Source organism: Falco naumanni, chromosome 5, assembly GCF_017639655.2.
Source record: "Falco naumanni isolate bFalNau1 chromosome 5, bFalNau1.pat, whole genome shotgun sequence".
In the NCBI taxonomy this organism is placed as follows: Eukaryota; Metazoa; Chordata; class Aves; order Falconiformes; family Falconidae; genus Falco; species Falco naumanni.
Genome location: NC_054058.1, coordinates 61,734,194 through 61,753,857, shown reverse-complemented (window position 1 = coordinate 61,753,857; position 19,664 = coordinate 61,734,194). Strand labels below are relative to the sequence as shown.

General features: G+C 38.6%; 1 protein-coding gene across 1 annotated transcript in view; it reads right to left on the bottom strand.

The window, feature by feature from the left end:
* Positions 1 to 19,664, bottom strand: part of LOC121088726 (otogelin-like protein) — a 101,841-nt gene that overhangs the window by 52,194 nt on the left and 29,983 nt on the right. Inside the window, exons 21-25 of the mRNA XM_040595215.1 lie at positions 19,501 to 19,575; positions 18,254 to 18,306; positions 17,409 to 17,571; positions 12,615 to 12,722; positions 11,208 to 11,346 (exon numbers count right to left, since the gene is read on the bottom strand). Of these exons, the coding sequence (XP_040451149.1) occupies positions 11,208 to 11,346; positions 12,615 to 12,722; positions 17,409 to 17,571; positions 18,254 to 18,306; positions 19,501 to 19,575 (538 nt within the window). The remainder of the gene's footprint in view (positions 1 to 11,207; positions 11,347 to 12,614; positions 12,723 to 17,408; positions 17,572 to 18,253; positions 18,307 to 19,500; positions 19,576 to 19,664) is intronic.

The window sequence follows — 19,664 nt, the reverse complement described above, 5'->3', positions numbered from 1 at the left end:
TGGTAAATTAAAAAGGAGACAAACTCATTAGTCTGGTAGATAGGATGCAAGCTGATACATTCTGTGCTGGCCAAATGAAAAGTGACCAAGGAAGGTACCTCCCAACCATGAGTCAGTTTAGAAAAGGACTTTGCTTGCGGTCTATGGGTCTGTTTGATGCCTAGGACATTGTGGGCTGTTTTCATTGCAGTTAGCTTAGCCTCAGCAAAAGGGGACGCTGAGTTAATAGGGAAACAGTGTCTTCACGTAAGGAAAGAGATGGAGGGCTTTATTTTAAATAAGGGTAGTTAATTCAGGCTAATTATCCCACAGTAAAAATACACTTTTTTGGCAATGAAGACAAGTTCTTGGAGCTGCAGCGGGTAGCTGTACTAGCTATGCTAAATGAAGCTGCTGCCTGTGCCTTCTGATAGCCCAGGCCAATCCCTTCAGCTGAACAGCATCAACTTACTCAAGTCAGAAGTTTTTGTGTATGGTTGGGATTTGAGCCAAGGGCAAAAGTTGAGTTATGTTTCAAGTTAACTCTGCAGTAGAGAGAAGCCTGGAGATGCAGTGTTTTGCTGACCAAAGCCAGAACAGGGAGCCCTGAAAACATGTGAAGTACTTCCTTACTTGTAGGGCTGCTTGTTGGTGTTAAATTACTAGAAATGATGCAGGATAGAAATGCAGGGAGGCAGTGGTAGTGGTTCAGCAGAGCTATGAGTAAGCCAGACATTTATGAAAAAAGAGCTTTGTATTGAATCTTGAGTCTTCTGTGCTTTCTTTCTTTCTAATTAAATTTTAGACCTAAACTCAATTACAGAAACACCATTATGGATTACATATCTGTTGTGGCTCAAAGCTTTCATGATAAGATTTGCTTTACACACATACCCTTGCCATCCTCTCCATACACTTCAATAAAAATTGAGTCCTTTCCCAGCTATACAGTACCAGCCAAATTCAAAATTTAATGACAGTTTCTATCACAGTCTTCAAATTAACCTGTAACTGCTAATGTGCAGCATCTTCTTTCAGCACAGAAGAAATTAAGTGTATAGAAACTTAGCACTTAACTGTTGCCAACACAAAAGAACAGGGACCTTTCAGATAAAGTGAGGATCATCTTTTAATGTTTGGCTGAGACAGTGAGGTCTTGGGTAAATCTCGAGAGCTCTTAGGGACTGTAACAGTATAAATTATAATGATCAAGTTCCATCTCTCTGATCTGCACTGGATCCACACAGGTATGAAAACAAGCTTCTCTCACTACCGCTGGAAGAAATGTCGGAAGAGTAGACACTTGGAGCAGGTCTAATGAATAAGAAGGTGGGGGATTTTGTTGGTTTTCTTTTTTTTTCCCTGCACAGTCTCTTTCCAAGACAGAGTCGCTCTTTACCTTTTTAGGTAAAATGCACCCAACAGGGGATGTACTACAGTTCATCATGTGAAACCTACTTACGCTGACAGAAACTAGAAATAAAATGGTTTTCCCACTGCAAGAGTATCTTCCCACGTAAATTACCATATCCAGTCTGTTCTAACTTAATATCAGTTTCTTTGTGATAACATGGAGTTGCCAAGCAACAGGGAAGACAGAGTCATAGCTCCGGGCAGTCAGTCAAAAGCACATTGTCAGTCCTGCTTCTCAGGACATTATTTTTCTAGACTTCACTGCACTTTTTTTCCATATTTCTTCCTAGCCGGAAAAGCTCCTAGCCAAAAAAACAAAGCACTGCTTTCTTTTTTTTTTTTTTTTTTTTTTTTTTTTTGGGGGGGGGAGGGGTGGGGGTTTGATTTTTTTGTTTAGTTGTTTTTTTGGTTTGTTCTTTTTTAGTGCTTGGGGATGCTAGGGTTTATTTTTGTTAGAAAATTTCTGTTTCAATATCCCATTAGAAATTTTCTATCACTATCAACCAATGACAACACCGTGCAGTCTGCTTACATAGTCAAAACGCAGAATGGGAGAAAACAATTTGAAAGTGACTGTGTTTATCTTCTTTGAAAGTTTCATTACAATATCTCTTACTGCTCAGTGTAAAGACTCATTCTTTTCCATTCTTAATACCCTGATTTCCCCATTGTTTTTGTTTTGTTCCCTACAATATGCTAACTTGCAAACTAGGGTGACCATAAAAGCATCTAGGGACATACTGGGAACTGGATATAGATTACTCCTATTTTCATTTTGTTTTAATTACTTTAGAGGCTTACATGTATCTAACCACATGCACAAACAAATGCAAAAAGCTCTAAAAATACTGAAAAAAATATACAGTAGTTCAAAAAGTAGAATTTGCTTTCTCATTCCTACATAATTTCAGAGAGATACAATTAGTTCTGTTCTAACTTAAACTTCCATGAAATTTTAGGGAAACTCAGAACTAGTTTGGTAGTTGTTCATTGGTCTCCAAATTTCTTCTGAAGGAACTTAACATTTGAAGCTATTACTTCTAGTAAGCTTGATCCTAGGAGAAGTAAAGCATCTTAGCCCATATTTAGTGAGCATTTAAGCATAAATATTTAAGCGGTTTTGGAGAGCAGACAAATGCCTCGGCATCTGACATGATCTTGCCCTGCTAGTTTCTTGTGCCATTTTACAGGGGGGTTGATCTCCAGATAATCAGTGAAAACACATTAATTATGGAAAGCTAATTCATAATTTACATCAATAAATGTCTCCTATCGGAAGGCTTCTTTCATTTTGCTGGGTAATAATTTCTTCTGTACCATTCCAAAATTATATATACACATTCTATGTAACTTTATTTAATACTTGCTTTTGCATCCTGTACAAATTGGTATTGTGAAATGCTTTTCCCCATAGCAATTAAAAAATTGGAGTAATATTGCTTGGCGTCAGGAGATGGCACTGATACACACTGTCTCAGTTTGGGAAGCTGGGAAACAATATTATAGGAAAGATAGTAGGTGATCCTCTTACAGAAGAGAGAAAAGGAATAGTAAGAGTATTTTTTTCCACAGATGTTATGTATTTCTATGCAATTTTTTAAAAAACCCCAACATCCACAGTTAGGAACTAAGAACCTAAGAGCTAAATTGCTCATGCACGCGCACATGCACATAAATTCTCTTTTCCTCAGCATCTTCTACAGCGCTGCAGATTATGTGATTATTTTCACTTAAAATATGGCAAAGAAACTTGCAATACACCTGTAAGACATGACACATTTCTAGCATTGTAGCACAGTTGAGGAGAAATGAAGGAGAGCAACATGACTGAGTAGATTCACTGATGCAAATTAAAAGGGAGTGAGATTATTCCAACTACTGACTCATCCTCATACAACTTCCAGATGTCTGCTAATGCATCCACAATAATTCTTTCCTATTTCTTTAAAAGTGACTTCCCAAAAGGATACATCTCAAGCAGAATAAACTCTCAGCAGCTCTTGAGAAACATGCATTATGTGTGTATGTATATAAGCAATAGGAAAAATAAATCACTGTATCATATTTTCTTTATTATACCTAGTCATTTTGTGGGAGATTTTATGGCCATATAAAGTTCTGAGGTTTTGTGTTCTGAATGTTCTGAGGTTTTGTCAACAATACTTTTAAAATACAAATATTTTTTTTAAATCTACTACTACTAATGAAAAGTACACGATGGAATATTTTACTTGATATACTTCAAAACCATGTTCTGAGTCAACATTTGAAAAAGTTGATTAATCAGGCAGAGATCACTGGAAAGATTTTGGTTTTCTTCTTTTATATGTTAAGAGAACTATATTAAAAGGTTTGAGAAAAAAATCATTTAAAGCAGATTTTCTTTTGTTTCATTTACTTAGCTTTGCCTGCTTGTGTATCAGATTTGGCTTTTGCACAGGTCACATTACTGTAAACCCTTTCTAATTAAAAATGAGAGATTCTGAAGATTAAGGATTTGGGAATATTCAAATATTCATTTACAAGTGACACATTCTGCAACACAAGCTATATGCTGAATCATACATCACCAGCACAGTTGGTGGTGTTAGTTTTAAATATCTAAATGTATTTGTATGAGACCTATTAGTATTGTTTTATTAATAACTGCATGATAAATGTCAATATTTTGTCACTGTTGGTTAACAATAAAGCACAACATAACAGGAAATAAAAGGACAAGACATAGTGGTGATAAATTTGCCTTTTCTGGGCTCCAGCAAATGATAGCAGGATCTAGAAAGCTGGAAGTTGCAAAAAGCATTTATTTTTTTCAATACAAGAAATGTTAGATGTGTTCATTTACACTGATGTTTAGCTTCTATGCATTCAGAAACAAAATTATTCATACCCTGACCTAAACCAGAGTAAATTTAAACCACAGTTCTTGTAGCTCCCTGACAACACCTAGAGTCAGAGGCTATAAACTGCTAAGCAGCATCTACAGGTGACTAGCCTGAGCATCCTCCCACTTCAAACACAGCAAAAGGCTTTTATTTTACTGCTGCCAACATATGTACAGCTTCCTGAAACAGCAGTACCTGATGCTGGTTTTTGCTCATCTTTGACTGCTGTATCAGTAGAAGATGGGCATCAACAGTCAACAAAGCTGTACCACCAGAAGCAATCCAACTCTGGCAGTCATTCTTAGAGTTAACTGTCTTTTCAGGCAGCCATCATATAACATTTTAGAGCCAGTGCAGCAAAAAGGCTGTTGAATGCTGAACATTAACCCAAAAGCAGAAATTCAAGGCAAAAAGGTCATTTTCTTCAAGCTGTGTGGTCGCTGAATGACAAGGTCCTCAGAAAGAGGATCCAACTTCTGAGTCACACCATGCACACACTGCCTCCAAATAGCCATTCTCATGGCAAGAAACTTTTCCCCAAGCATTTCCTGGAAGCCCTCCATGCTAATCTGCACAAATTGAAAGAAATCTTTCCTTTGTTGGAGAATAAAAGTGAGTCACTCACTGCATAATTTAATGGTCTGGAGAATCAGGTGGTGGAGAGGGAAAGGCATGTAGAGGTAATTGAGTCTGAAATCATTTATCTGGAGAAAATGGAACCAGAGCGTAAATCCATTGCCAACTGTAATCAAATCTTTTTCTCACAGAAGGGCTAAAACAAATGGAAAAACAGGTACAAGCCAACGTTGTCTGAGCCCTGTGCTTCCCAGCTGAAGGCAAGGATGGAAAGGGTTGTCTCACACAGTGAGCTGGCTACTTACCCATACAGGACTTCCAGAGACCCAGAAAAAAGAGGGCACCCAGAAAGGTTTCCTCTGAAATCATGGGACTGATGAAAAGCAGACTGTTGGTATTCTTTGCAACTAGAGCAGGGCAAACTATTCACAGTAAATAGTATTTTCACTGAAATATTTTCTCTCTTCTTTTCTAGACACAAATTTGCATGAAAATTGTCAAGAAACGCATCATTATTTCTACACAATTACTGTTGCTGTAAATTATTTGACAAGTGTTTTAGGTGGACATATTTTGGCACATCACTACTCATGAAACTCTGCTGGAATGTGGCTTTGAGCATTAGATATGCTATGTTAATTAAAAAATTAAAAGCATTCTGATTGGAAACCCATGTTACTGTTTTATTCCTTGAATAGATGAAAATTACTTTTAGAGTTAGGTTTCCAATTTAGAATATTTGTAATTTCAAATTCAACATTATTTACTTTCCCATTAAAATCTTCAGAATCTATTAAAAGAAAGTATTTGTCTTAACTATGAACAGTCAGCTTGACAATGTTGGTTAACCATGAACCTGCAACTTTATTCCTCTATAGAGTAACTAACAGCAAGCAGAATGTATTTATTTTTTCAAACAGGCTATAAGAGAGACCATGCAAAATACCATTTAATTCTGCAGATTTCCCACCTTCATGGATCTGCAGACTAGCCACCTGGCACAAGTGATGTTGAAAAAAGCTGTGCAAAATATTACAGATATTCAATAAAGAGAAATGGGATAAAGGCTACTTCTGCATCCTGAAATGTAACAGATGAGTAATTGAGGAATTGTTGCTCTGTGTGTGATTGCTCCAGCTTATGCCCAGTCATCATTTAAGAAATTTACCAATCAAATATATCAGCAAGTAAGAGGTAAAAGATTATCAGTGCATCAACCAAATTTTGTATTAAGTATTCTAATAAAAGCATCATAGCCTAAGAGCTTTGAACTTGTCTCAAGTTACAAAAGAAGGGGTATGCAAGAAAACAGCTCTCTTGCTGTATTCCCCAAGGCAGACCAGGTATCAGCACTGGGGGCTGATCACCAATGGGATAATCATTTGGGAAACTGTAGTACTGGTTCACCAGATCATTCGTGTTTTGTTAAATGAACTTCTGCCTTAACAAATGGGGTCTCATACGGTGTCTCCCGATCCAGAAGAGTTACATCTGCATTTCTAATTGGCATAACAGTTCAATCATTTGATCAAATGTCTGGTTGCTGCTTTCATAATCCTCCAACACACTAAATCTAGTTATAACTTTGGCTTTAAAAGAGCCTTCATGGTTGCATTAAAAACATTAAAAAGGTGACTTTAAAATGGCCAAATTCCCAACGTTAGATGAAAAGAAGTGAAAATATTTTATCACATACTTTAAAGTTAGGACTAATCTATAAAATGTGAATACCTGTGGGAGAGGGCTTAGTTCTGTTGACCTCAATCTTTAAGGATATGGGAATAAAACAGTCCTTCCTTTTCTTGGCTTTAGGACCTTATTGACAACCTACTAAAGTTAATGGAAAGACTTCAGTCGGTTGGTTTGAGGGTTTTTTTTAAAGACAGATATGCATTAAAACAAACATCCCTCTTATTCGAGGATATTCTGACCAGTAGACTGTCCCTCTAAACTCTGGCTTGGAGACTCCCCCAAATTAGAGAAAATATAATTCTGCTTCTCAGAACAGAACAAGTCTGAGGGGCTCCAAGGGCACTGATCCTACAATCCTTAATAAACACACTGAACTGCAGGACTGAAAACCACCATAAAACTAGAAAAAAGCCAACACCAACACACGTGATAGAAAGACAGTAATTTTACTATAAAAGCAGAAGTCTATGAAATAAACAAGTGGAAGAAACGGACCACAAGTACAAATAATAAGCAGTAAAAGTTTGCTAGAAAAATAACATCATTGTGTTAGGGAAAGAATGTAGTATCATCAAAGACAGAAGATAAGCAAGAAAATGGAAGAAAGCAAGCTATGTAAGTATTTTTAATTAAGAAATTGGTTGGCTAAAATTCATCAATATTCAGATTAGCTAAGATGAAGTGTTTACATGATCTGCACTGATAAAACCTAAATGAATTGGTCTGCCAAGATTTGTCTTTTTTTTTCCCTTTGTAATTATTGAGGGGTTTTAATGTCAGGAAGCAAATATTGATGTAATGTCAGTGTAATTTATCTGTACAGGGACTTTACTTCTCAGTGTGTAATGTAATTCCTAATTCCTTAAAAAAGATGAAGTTGTCATTTCATGAGACATTACTGCCTTAATTTTCTTAATTGCTACATTAAATCTTTTTGGTCATTTTCTGACTGATGGATATATCTGTTGAACTAGTTATAAAGGGCTTTTTCATATACCTACTGTCACCTTAAACAAAAAGGCCTGACAGGTGATACTGAGGTTGAAAACAAAGTCTGAAATTTCATAATTGGCTGAAAGTTAATACTTAATTTTTCTCCCATAAGAGCCCAAGAGATCCTTATTAAAAACCTAGTAAAAGGTAAGGATGACTTTTTTGTTTGGTACAGTGCAATGCAGTGATATATTAAAGAGCTGTTCAAACAGATCACAGTTAGGGAGGCTAACACCTGAAACAAACAGTGAGGGCTAGTAACAGGGATGGGATCAGTACATTATCATGCCACTGGAGACATGGGATTCAGGTGATAATTGTTGGCCCCAGTTCTACGTCTGGGAAGAGCTAGTGTGCCAGCAAATTTATTGTAGTTATCATTTCCCTTAATGCACTGCCACACCACCTTGTTTACAGTTATCTAGGATAGCAGAGACAACGCAGTCCACTTCTCACAGGAAATTAGTAGAAGGGAAAGGACAAAGTTATTACGATGTTCTATATACAATATTATAACCACTTCAGCTGTTCCAGTTTCAGGTGTTTGGTGAGCCTCTTACATGTTATCTATAAAGATCACCCTCATAACAGCACTGCAAACTATCATAAAGTCAATGGATTGTGTACTAGCAACTATCAAATCTGTGATGTTCTGTAATACCTTACAGGTGGGGAACATGAAGCACACTGCACATACTCCCCATGGCAGGGGGGTTGGACAAGATGGTCTTTAAGGTCCCTTCCAACTCAAACCATTCTGATTGTATGATTTAAATTAAAAAATAAATAGGTAGCATGGTTTAGGTGGCAAGACTGCCCTGGACAGCTGTGCTTGTCAAGGTGTTAAGCAAGGAATTTAAACTTTTGCAACTACATATACTTTCCCACCATTCATCTGGCTTGTTTATTTGGCTATAAAGAGGCTACACGAGACAGGACTCTTGCATACCTTCTGAGCAAAGAGTAGCTCAAGGGATGCTCGTTGTATTGCTCTGATACTGCTATTAAAAATGTCACTGCAGATGGCCACAATATGGGGGAGGATGATTAAGAATAGACAGGCCATGGAAACCTCTGCTCTAAAACCAACAAAGCATATTTCAAAAAAGAGCAGCCTCATCATGCTATCATGTCTGCACATATAATATAGTTTAACCACATCAGTATGTGGTACAACTGCATACATGTATGTGCTACAACTGTGGTGTAACTGTGTACAAGCAAATAAGAACATATTTGAAACTGGAGAAGAGATAGCACTGGATTATCACTCAGGCTGCCACTAGGAAGATGCCAATTACATTTGTTTCATACATTTTTTTTCATAAAATTCCATTCCTGCATAGTAGTAGTTAATTTAGCGCCAATCTTTATGATAGCATAGTTACAGTTACTTTTCCTGTTCACTGATTTGCATTTTTCATTGTTGAATTTCATCCTTCACTTTATCATGCAGTATTTTCTGCCATAAGATCTTCTGAACCTTTTGGTGATCCTTCTTTATTTCATCTGTTCAGACTGACTCTACCATCACCATAACCACTTCAGCCCTCACACCACCTTTTCAAACTTGTTCCTGAAGATGCTGAACACAGATCTCAGCAGGGATCCCTATGGAATATCACCAGGATCTATCCATTCTAAAAAAAGGGCCATTTATTCCTGTCTTTTAACTTTTAACTTTGAATTTGTGTCTCAGAGAATCTTCACTCTCATTCTATGAGAGACTAGTCTCTAAAACATACTTGTTGAAATCTGTCTACAAAAGGTCTTTATGCTAAAACGTATGCATATTGTCCTGTTCATCCTCATCCACATGTTTGCTGTTTTCACAGAATAACTCAGAAAATTCATCACACATGACTTTCTTTTAGAAAAAAGAGTTCAACTCTTCCACGATTGTAATTTCTTTTTATTTTAATTTCCTTCATATGTAAATTAGACATATTGTTCTGTTCCTTCCAAATTCAGCCATGGAGTACTTTCAAAATATTTGGCTATATTGCCATCTTCCATTCCTCCAATTCCAGGATTGCACATCACATAGTTCATCAGTTCTGTTTTAGTTCCCTCAAAGCTCTTGGGCAGCTGCCATATGATCCCATCCTTTGTTTCTTTTTTTTTTTAGTGAACCCACAGATTCATCATCTCATCCAGACATAATTATGCAGTGCCTAATTTGTAATAAACAGTCCTTCAATATAGATCATGAGTTTTCCATATACAAAAGAGGAAAGAAAAATGATGAACAAATTAGGCCATACTTTCTCACATTAGCTAAGTCTGGGGGGAAAAAAAACAGTTTGAAAAGCTGAAGAAAGTCTGAAAAGTCTGAAAAGCAGATCTACATAGGCAGCATTTTCATCATTTGTGTCATTGTGTTCACCTGAAGAAATGGCTGTTGTAGCGTGCCACATGCCTTACTTATGTGGCTGCCAACTGTTTTCTTGGACTCCAAATGCTCCCCATGGTTTGTTTCCAGATAGGTATTTTCTTACACAGTAAAGTGGCAAATGACTTTTGATTGTAAAAGCAAAACATTCCAGTGACATACTAAAGTTTGAAAAAGCAGCATAGATTTGTCTTACATACCTCTCTTGCTGTATACCATAATAATTAAGAAATTACAACCAACCTCATCATACAGACAGTTTTACAGGTGAAGAAACCCCTGGGGTTTGCATCTTAAAAAAGAAAGGATTTGCAAAAGTTCATATACCTCTAAGAGTAAAAGCTCTTTTATGAGACAATATGATACATGTCAGAAGTTTGCTATGAGGTATTCTTATTATCTTTACCAAACCTCTCTCCATTTGTTGGTTTTTTTTTTAACAAAGAAAAAAATCTGGAATCAATCTATTTTATTTCACAGCTGTGAATACTCTACTGAAGTGTACATGAAATAAGCTATTTGCAGTAGTCCTTGTTGAGAAACCATGCTTTTTTCTTAAGGTTAGACAGTCAGGGTTGACAGAAAATGAATATCCTTCTAAACACGTTACTGTAACTCCGAAGACAGACTCTTAGTCTTAATAATAGCAACAATGATAATAAACAATAGTGTTGTTAATAATAGATTATATTTCAAAATGTCAGTAATGGTATTTTTAAACAAAAAAGGCTAGCAATGTACTGTAAATGTGTGCTATGAGGAATATTTGCATATAGCTGCCAGACAATCTCAATGAAGGATTTCATTGTTGAATTATGAAATCATTGTGTTTGATATTGTTGTACACATATACTCCAGATCTGATGCAGATCACATTCAAGAAGGATTCCAAGCAGCCTCAGAGGTCATCCTTAACCCTCTACCAACCAAAAGTTATAGATAGTTATTAAATAAATCTATAGATTATACCTAGTTCTAGAACAGTTTCTTCAGTGTTATTCTTTGTTCATTGTGATGAAAGCATGATTAAGGTAGAACAGAAAACATAGGGGTTTGTTTTTCTCTAGATCACATAGATATGTAAGCACACACCCACGTGCCATTTTCAAATGGCTGAGCATGAAATGTCATTTTCAGATTCTTCCTTTCAGACACATTTGTTCTGCACCTGTTTTCTTAATGTTGTTTCTATAGATCATCTCTCAATGTTTAAAATAATTGTCCTCTCATGGAAACTTTCAGTTGGACACATGGAAGCGTATCAACAATGATCCTACCTTTAGCAGGTAAGCTTGACAGTCACTGACATAATCATACTCCAATCCATCAAAGGTATAATAATGTCGATCACCATAAATAGTGCATACAGCAGGACAGGGGTAACTAGTGCAATTGAATATCCCTCTCCGACAAACACTGTAAGGAAGATTAACAATCAGTATCAGGGTCTTTTTCTTTTTCTTTTCAAGAAAAAGCGTTCTTGGGTTCTTTATTTCAAGTCATACACAAATTCATGAAAGAAAGTTCTCAGACCTTGAAACACAGAGCTATTCTATGGATTGCTTCTGAAATCATTGGTGATGCCATGGCAGAAAAGTGTTGAGCATTTTGCCATCAGCACATATGTACAATAAAAATGCATAAGAAATGAATGCAAAATCTCGACATTTTTATGGCTTATACAGATATTTCCATCGTTGCCTCCAGTATAGATTAGACACTATGCCACAACATGCTTATTGCTAAAACACCAGTTTTATTTTTTCTCAAGAAATTTTGATAAAAATCTGTTGATATTCAATGCAAAAGAATTCCAATTGCTACCTGTAAGATTTCAGGGTATCAGACAAGTACAGAATGAGTTTAAGAAATAAATGCTGATATTTTGCAGGATTACTTTTCCTGTCAGCTACCTTCAATGACTTACATGAATTTGTATGAAGGTAGTACTGACAGCCTCCAGTTTTGCTTGTGTAAGAGTATAAGCTCAGTTGATTTGCCAGTGAAGTTTTTAACTGATTAAATGTTGCCATGCCAAATTGTTTATTATTATTATTAAGCATATACTTAATGGAAGATATTTTGGCTAGCAAATTGTAATGGATGAAAAACTGTTTTGTGTCAGTATGAGTCAGGGAAGGCTCCTTAAAAAAAGGTGGTGCTAACTCATTTCCCAGTTCTAATGCTCTTTTCTTTTTTTTTCTTTTTTTTTCTTTTTTTTTTCTTTTTTTTTATTGCCCATCTTTTTCCTATACAGTTGCTCATGGTGACTGGTAACTCACACTGTAAACAGTTTAGTTCCCAAAATAGAAGACCGTTTAACACTGTCATACATTTAATGTCCCTTTTTTCTCCTTGGTTGTCTTTCATGTTATTATATTCTCTGAAATGCCAAATGTCTTCTCTTTCAGAGATTAACTAATATATGTGGAATCTAGCATTTGTTCTTGACTGCTTTTTAACATGGATATCTTCTTCCTCCTTTTCAGAGCTGAAGAAGCACTCACCCAAAAGTCTGCTTACTCTTCCTATTAGTGAGCCTAATAAAAGATATATCGTGTAACTGTCTATAAACAAGCATATATATTTTTTATTTTCAATGTACTCAACACATTTTCTGTATCAGTTTCACTTTGTGGCTTAGCCCAGATGACTTGGAAGTATGTAAAATGAATGTCACTCACCAGGTGTAACATGGTGTAGCTATCACTTCTCCTGACAGAAATTCCCTATCTTTCCAGGTGCACGGACAACTGTCAGGAATATAACACTTCCCTTTATGCTCAGCCATCCTTCAAAATAAAAGAATTATTGAGATGAAAGCATAAATTCACAGGTAGATCAACATAACTGGATGTGTAGTGTATTTTCTAAACCCTGCCAAAGGCAACTGGTCTTCCATGCAGCCAAAGACAATTGTTTCAGCAGCAAAAACTGTATGAATCAAACGATCTCCACTGTGCACAGCTGGAGACTTTATTTTTAAGATAACCCTGCTGGTCCTAGCTAAAAGCCATACTCACTTCTTGGAACAATGACCCTGAAAAGCATAATGGTTCCAGAAATACGATTCGGCACTGGTGATGGTACTAACTGCACTAAATGTTACACATGTACTCTTCTATCTGATAGCAAAATAAGTGTTTATTCTTTTACTTAACTAATTCCTGTCTTTTACTCCATTATTTGTAAGAAACTTGGGATTTGGCTTGTCTGTACCCCTTTTATAGTTTATCATTAAGAAAATAATCAAGTAACATATTCAATCTGAAATGGTATAATACTACTTGACTGTCAGAGTGGGGCTTTAGCACTGTTTTTTAACTTATATTTTATTTCAAACTTTTAAATTAACTTTAATGACAATGCTGATAGTTTAAGTTCTTCCAAATATCATAGTGATGTTTCAGTAAAAAATTGCTAATTTTTGTATGCCTTGTATTAATTCATGCATTATGATTGATAGCACAGCTGAAGTGCATCTATGCCAATGTCAGAAGCATGGGCAATGAACAGGAGGAGCTGGAAGCCATCGTGCAGCTGGAAGATATGGCATAATCACCATCGCAGAATCATGGTGAGATAACTGGCATGACTGGAGTGCTGCAATGGATGGCTACAAACTCTTCAGAAGGGATAGGCAAGGAAGGAGAGGTGGTGGGGCAGCTCTATATGTCGGAGTGTTTTGACTGCCTTGAGCTTGGGGTGGAGGGGGTGGTGTGGTGTTACCTGGAGGTCTGTGATCCTCCTGGGGTGATGCTCCTTCTCCCTTCTTCCTTGAATTGGGGGGAGGGGGGCTGAATGGTTGCAATCATCCCAGCGGATGAAACCCCTGGGAGAGGGGATCACAGAGGGGCTTAGTGACAATAGTGTTCAGTGTTTATGGGTAAGAATCAGGGGCAGGGCCAATGAGGCAGATATCCTGGTGGGAATCTGTTATAGACCACCCAACCAGGATGAAGAGGCAGGTGAAACATTTTACAAGCAACTGGGGAAAGTCTCAAGATCGGTAGCCCTTGTTCTCATGAGGGACTTCAACCTATCGGATGTCCACTGGGAATACAACACAGTGGATAGGAAACAGTCTAGGAGGTTCTTGGAGAGTGTTGAAGGTAACTGCCTGACAGCTGGTCAGTGAGCCAGCCAGGGGAGATACCCCACTGGACCTGCTGTTTGCAAACAGGGAAGAACTAGTGGGTGATGTGACAGTCGAAGGACATCTTGGGCATAGCAATCATGCAACAATAGAGTTTTTGATTCTCAGAGATGGAGGGGGGTCTGCAGAACCGCTACCGTGGTCTTCCAGAGGGCTGACTTTGGCTTGTTTAAGAGTCTGGTTGACAGAGTCCCTTGGGAGGTAGCCCTGAATGGACAAAGGGTCCAGTAAAACTGGACATTATTCAAGACGGAAGTCTTAAAGGCACAGGAGCAGGGTGTCCCCATGTGCTGAAAGACAAGCTGGCAGGGAAGAAGCACTGGCCTGGCTGAACACAAACCTTTGGCTGGAATTCAGGGAAAAAAAGGTGAGTTGACCACCTTTGGAAGCAGCAGGCAACTCTGGAGGACTATATGAATGTCATGAGGTTATGCAGGGTGAAGATTAAAGAGGAGAAAGCCCAGCTAGAACTCAGGCTGGCCACTGCTGTAAAAGATAACAGAAAATGTTTTTACAAATACATTAGAAACAAAAGGAGGGCCAAGGATTATCTGCATCCTTTAATGGATGTGGCACGGAACATTGCCACAAGGGATGAATAAAAAGCTGAGGTACTTAATGCTTTCTTTGCCTCAGTCTTTAATAGCAAGACCAGCTTCCCTCTGGGTACTGAGCCCCCTGAGCAGGAAGACAGGAATGAGGAGCAGAATGAAGTCTCCACAGTCCAGGAGGAAACGGTTCATGACCTGCTGCTCCACTTAGATGTGCACAAGTCTATGGGATACACCTGAGGGTACTGAGGAAGGCTAGTGGAGGAGCTCACTCAGTCACTCTCCATCCTTTATCAACAGTCCTGGCTGACTGGGGAGGTCCCAGAAGACTGGAGGTGAGACAATGTGACACCCATCTACAGGAAGGGCAGGAAGGAGGATCCAGGGAACGACAGGCCTGTCGGCCTGACCTCAGTGCCAGGGAAGGTTATGGAGCAGATCATTCTGAGTGCCATCATGTGGCATGTGCAGGACAACTTGGGGATCAGGCCCAGGCAGCCTGGGTTCATGGAAGACAGGTCCTGCCTGACTAACGTGATCTCCTTCTACAGCAAGATGACCCGCCTAGTGGATGAGGGAAAGGCTGTCAGATGTTGTCACCTGGACCTTAGTCAAGCCCTTGACACTGCCTCCCACAGCATTCTCCTGGGGAAACTGGCTGCTCATGCCTCGGATGGGTGTACTCTGCGCTGGGTTAAAAGCTGGCTGGCTGGCTGAGCGCAAAGAGTGGCAGTAACGGGGTTACATCCCGCTGGTGGCCGGTCACAAGTGGTGTTACCCAGGGGTCAGTACTGGGGCCCACTCTTTTTAATATGTTTATTGACAATCTGGATGAGGGGATCATGTGCACCCTCAGTAAGTTTGCAGATGGCACCAAGCTGGGCAGGAACATTGATCTGCTTGAGGGTAAGAAGGCTCTGTGGAGGGATCTGGACAGGCTGGGCTGGCTGATGGGCCAAGGCCAGTTGTATGAGGATCAACAAGGAGCAGTGCTGGGTCCTGCACTTGGGTCACAACGCCAGACAATGCTACAGGCTTGGGGCAGAGTGGCTGGAAAGCTGCCTGGGGGAAAGGACCTTGGGGTGCTGGCTGACAGCTGGGTGAACATGAGCCAGCAGTGTGCCCAGGTGGCCAAGACAGCCATCAGCATCCTGGCTTGTATCAGAAACAGCGTGGCCAGCAGGACTTGGGTAGTGATTGTCCTCCTGTACTCGGCACTGGTGAGGCTGTACCTCAAATACTGGGTTCAGTTTTGGACCCCTAACTTCAAGAGGGACACCGAGGTGCTGGAGTGTGTCCAGAGAAGGGCAACAAAGCTGGTGAAGGGTCTGAAGTACACAGTCCTGTGAGGAGCAGCTGAGGGAACTGGGGTTGTTTAGTCTGGAGAAGAGGAGACTCGGTACCTTTTTGCTCTCTACAACTACCTGAACAGAGGTTGTAGGCAGGTGGGTGTCAGTCTCTTTTCCCAAGTAACAAGGGACAGGACAAGAGGAAATGGCCTCAAGTTATGCCAGGGGAGGTTTAAAATGGAGATGAGGAAGAATTTTTTCATAGAAAGGGTGCTCAAGCATTGGAACAAGTTGCCCAGGGAGGTGGTAGAATCACCATGCCTGGATGTGTTTAAAAAACACGTACATGCAGTCCTTAGCAACATGGTTTAGTGATGGACTTGGCAGTCCTGGGTTCATGGTTGGACTTGATGATCTCAAAGGTCTTTTCCAACCTAAATGATTCTATGATTCTGATTTTTGTGTTAAAAATTGTTTATTCCTGTAACACTAATGGTCTTGAAAGCTTACTCCTCAGTTGAGGCAGAGGTTGTAGAGGACTACAGAATAGCATGCAAGAACAGCTAGTGAAATCTTACACAGTTATGCCTGAAATCTGTCTTCACCAGTGCTTTAGTCATCTGTGAACATCACAAGTTTCTGGAAGGGGAATTCTGGCAGTCCCATTACACTCTGATCTGTGCACACCTGGTATACTGTTAGGGGACCATGGGCTACACACACAGTGAAATAAAGTTGAATGTTGAGAAAAAATAGGGAGCACTCTCCCTGAGGTCAAATTGCAGCAATTTTCACAACATATTTGACTCTTCAAATCTGAAAGTGCACACAGCAGGCATCAGGAGAGGGAATGGAAACAGGGGGAAGGAGTGGTGGTTGATCCCGACAGAAATTTCACAACAAAAACTTTTAGCTTTTGTGCTTTGATTTGATCCCTGCAAAAGCTCAGCAGACTGTTTCTGGGCACCAAATACATAAGCTGAGAAAACAAAAACTTTAGCTGAGTTCAGAAGAACAGTGAGAATGAAGGGAAAGAGACAGGATCCAGCCTGCACATCCCCACTCTCTGCCCCAGATTGGACATCAATATTATAGGCCTGAGTTGAAGTCTAGGTGAGACAATTACTTGGGCAGTAAGCAGGAACACAGATGGTTTGGTTTACATTATGATTTTTTGTCATGTTTGCTTCTACGCTTAAATGAATTATACTATACAAGTGGTGGGACTCAGGTCCTGTCCAGAGAGTCCAAAATACCAGCCAATTGGACTGGTAGCAAGATAGGTATCTCATGGGATAGTGGACTCATGGTCTCAGCATGGAGAAACTGTGGGACTCCAACTGAGGCAGCATTATAGAACAATAGCTTCAAAATTAGAGACATGACACTACTGGTATTTATAAAAAGCGGGGAAAAAAGCATAGTTAAACTGTGAAAAATATATCTATGGCTTGTGCTTCAGGTTGTTCTGCCAAAACTTACCCAGGGGGACAAATGCAACCACTTGCACAGGGTGGTGAGGGGACACAGGAGAAGTTCATTGCAAGGTTCGCACAAGAGATCCCACAATTCACACCTGCCGCTGGTAATCCAGGCAGTGGAGATCTGCAGTCATAGTAGATTTTTCCTTCAGGGCATATGTGAACTTCAAATGCAAAATGCAGGTTAAATGAGATCAACTGCTCTTTTACACTGGAGGTTTTCTATTTGTTTTTGTTCACAATCTATTTTAATGCACAGTTAGCCTACATTATAGTACATGTAAGAATACAATCTAAATAGAAGGCTGTAACTTCATTTGTATTATAGAGGTATAAAATATATGTTTTAATGTAAAAAAATGACCAAAACAATGTTAAACATCTGGATCTATGTACCCTGGATCTGATACACAACCCATTCTTAAAGATGGAGCAATTATGCCTTGAGTAGACAGAATCTTTAGAATTGGCATAATTTTCAGTGTACTGAAATCCCTTCTAAATCCATTACAAATTAATTAAAAAATTACTTTCTAGAAATTAATATCTTAAAGCTTCCTGAACATGAATGGTGAGCCTAATTTTAAGTATTCCCATGAGAACATATAGATCTACACCCCACATGTAATTATTTATTTTTCAGTTTCCCAGGTGACTTAGTAGTACAATTTGTGTTACAGAAAAAGGAAAAAGAAAAAACCAAGACAACTCATGCTCCTAACCTCCTATTTTAAATATGTCATGATGTCAAATATAATTAAAATACATATAAGGAGAAAACCAAATTACTTGAATGTCAAAAACTTTCTCTGTGCAACTGTAATATGAAACAAGACTGTAAATTACCTGTATTGTCTGTAGTGGCTTCAATGCATTTCACTGTTCCATTCAAACACTGACTGGAAAAGAAAAGCAAACCCATCTTTATTCAAGGGGAAAGTGTTTTGTAGCCACCATGTTAAAAAAGGTAATAGAACTTAAGCCAATTTAAACAACAGAAATGAAGAGAAGGAGGATTAAAAGTCAAAAGCATGAGTTCTGACCAACATTTTGTTGGTGTTTTCTAACTGCTAGTCTGTAATAAGGGCCCAGACTCACAAAGGTTTTTATGTACTATTTAATTGCCTAACGTTCAATGAAATAAAAAAGGAGCTGGGTATGTCAGCCTCTGGGGGAATGTAGGGCCAGGAGATTCAGAATGCTGGCAGTGTAACAGGAAACCTTATCCACCTCGGTGAATATGGTAGGATAGAGTATGCAAGCTTCCTGTTGCACAGATGTTAGGATACATAGCTTGATTCTTCTTATTATTATAAAATACAGAAATGCAGAAAAACACATTCAGCAATAAACCTAGTCCTCTTTTTTTTCCTTTTCCTTGGGGCAGGAAAAAAAAAAAAAAAAAAGTGAAAAAACCAAGGCATTGCAGAGGCATAGAAATGGCAGAAAAACAAAGCCCCTACTCTCACCTCTTGAACTACATGATTACCAAGCTTCAGTTATAACAACTATAAGACCTCATAAAGTATTAACCATGACACAAAAATCACAGACATGATTTTAAATCAAGCAGGTTGAAAGCATTTCTTGTAAAATAAACAAGTTTGACTGGGAAACCTGGGAGGTTTCCCCGCTTGTTTCAATGAGGTCAGGATTCCATCATGAATTAATAATACAAAATAGCTTACAAAATAATACAAAAATAGTTTACAAAATAATAATAAAAAAAGACACAAATATAGCTCTCTGCAGCCTTTGTTTGAAAGACTTTCTAAAATAGAATCACATTGTTTCCATTCTTCCAAAACCAACCTCATATTGCTATCACAGTGCCCCCAGGTCTAAGAACTGGACTGCAACCTCTATGTGTGTTTTGAGATACTCTTTAGTCCCTGGCTTACAGAATTCTCCAGGTGTCCTGTTGAAACAAGCAGGTACATAATCCAATTTATATTAGGCTCCCTTTTACCAGATGCGTAACAAAATCTCTTGATACAATAGACCTTCATTCTATGTGAAAAAATTCTCAAGGCTCTTGAGTAGCATCCAAACTGTGATATGTAAAAGATAAAACTCTTGATGCTCAAACCTACCAGGAACCTGTTGGTGTAGGGAAGATTTCTCCAGGCTTGAGGGCTTTGCCCTTGTAATGACAATGACAGGCAGATCTGTTAAAAGAATAGTTATGCATGTAGATACAAAAGCAAGATTAAATGGGATTTAAGGGCAATCAATTTACCGAGTTATTATGGTAAGC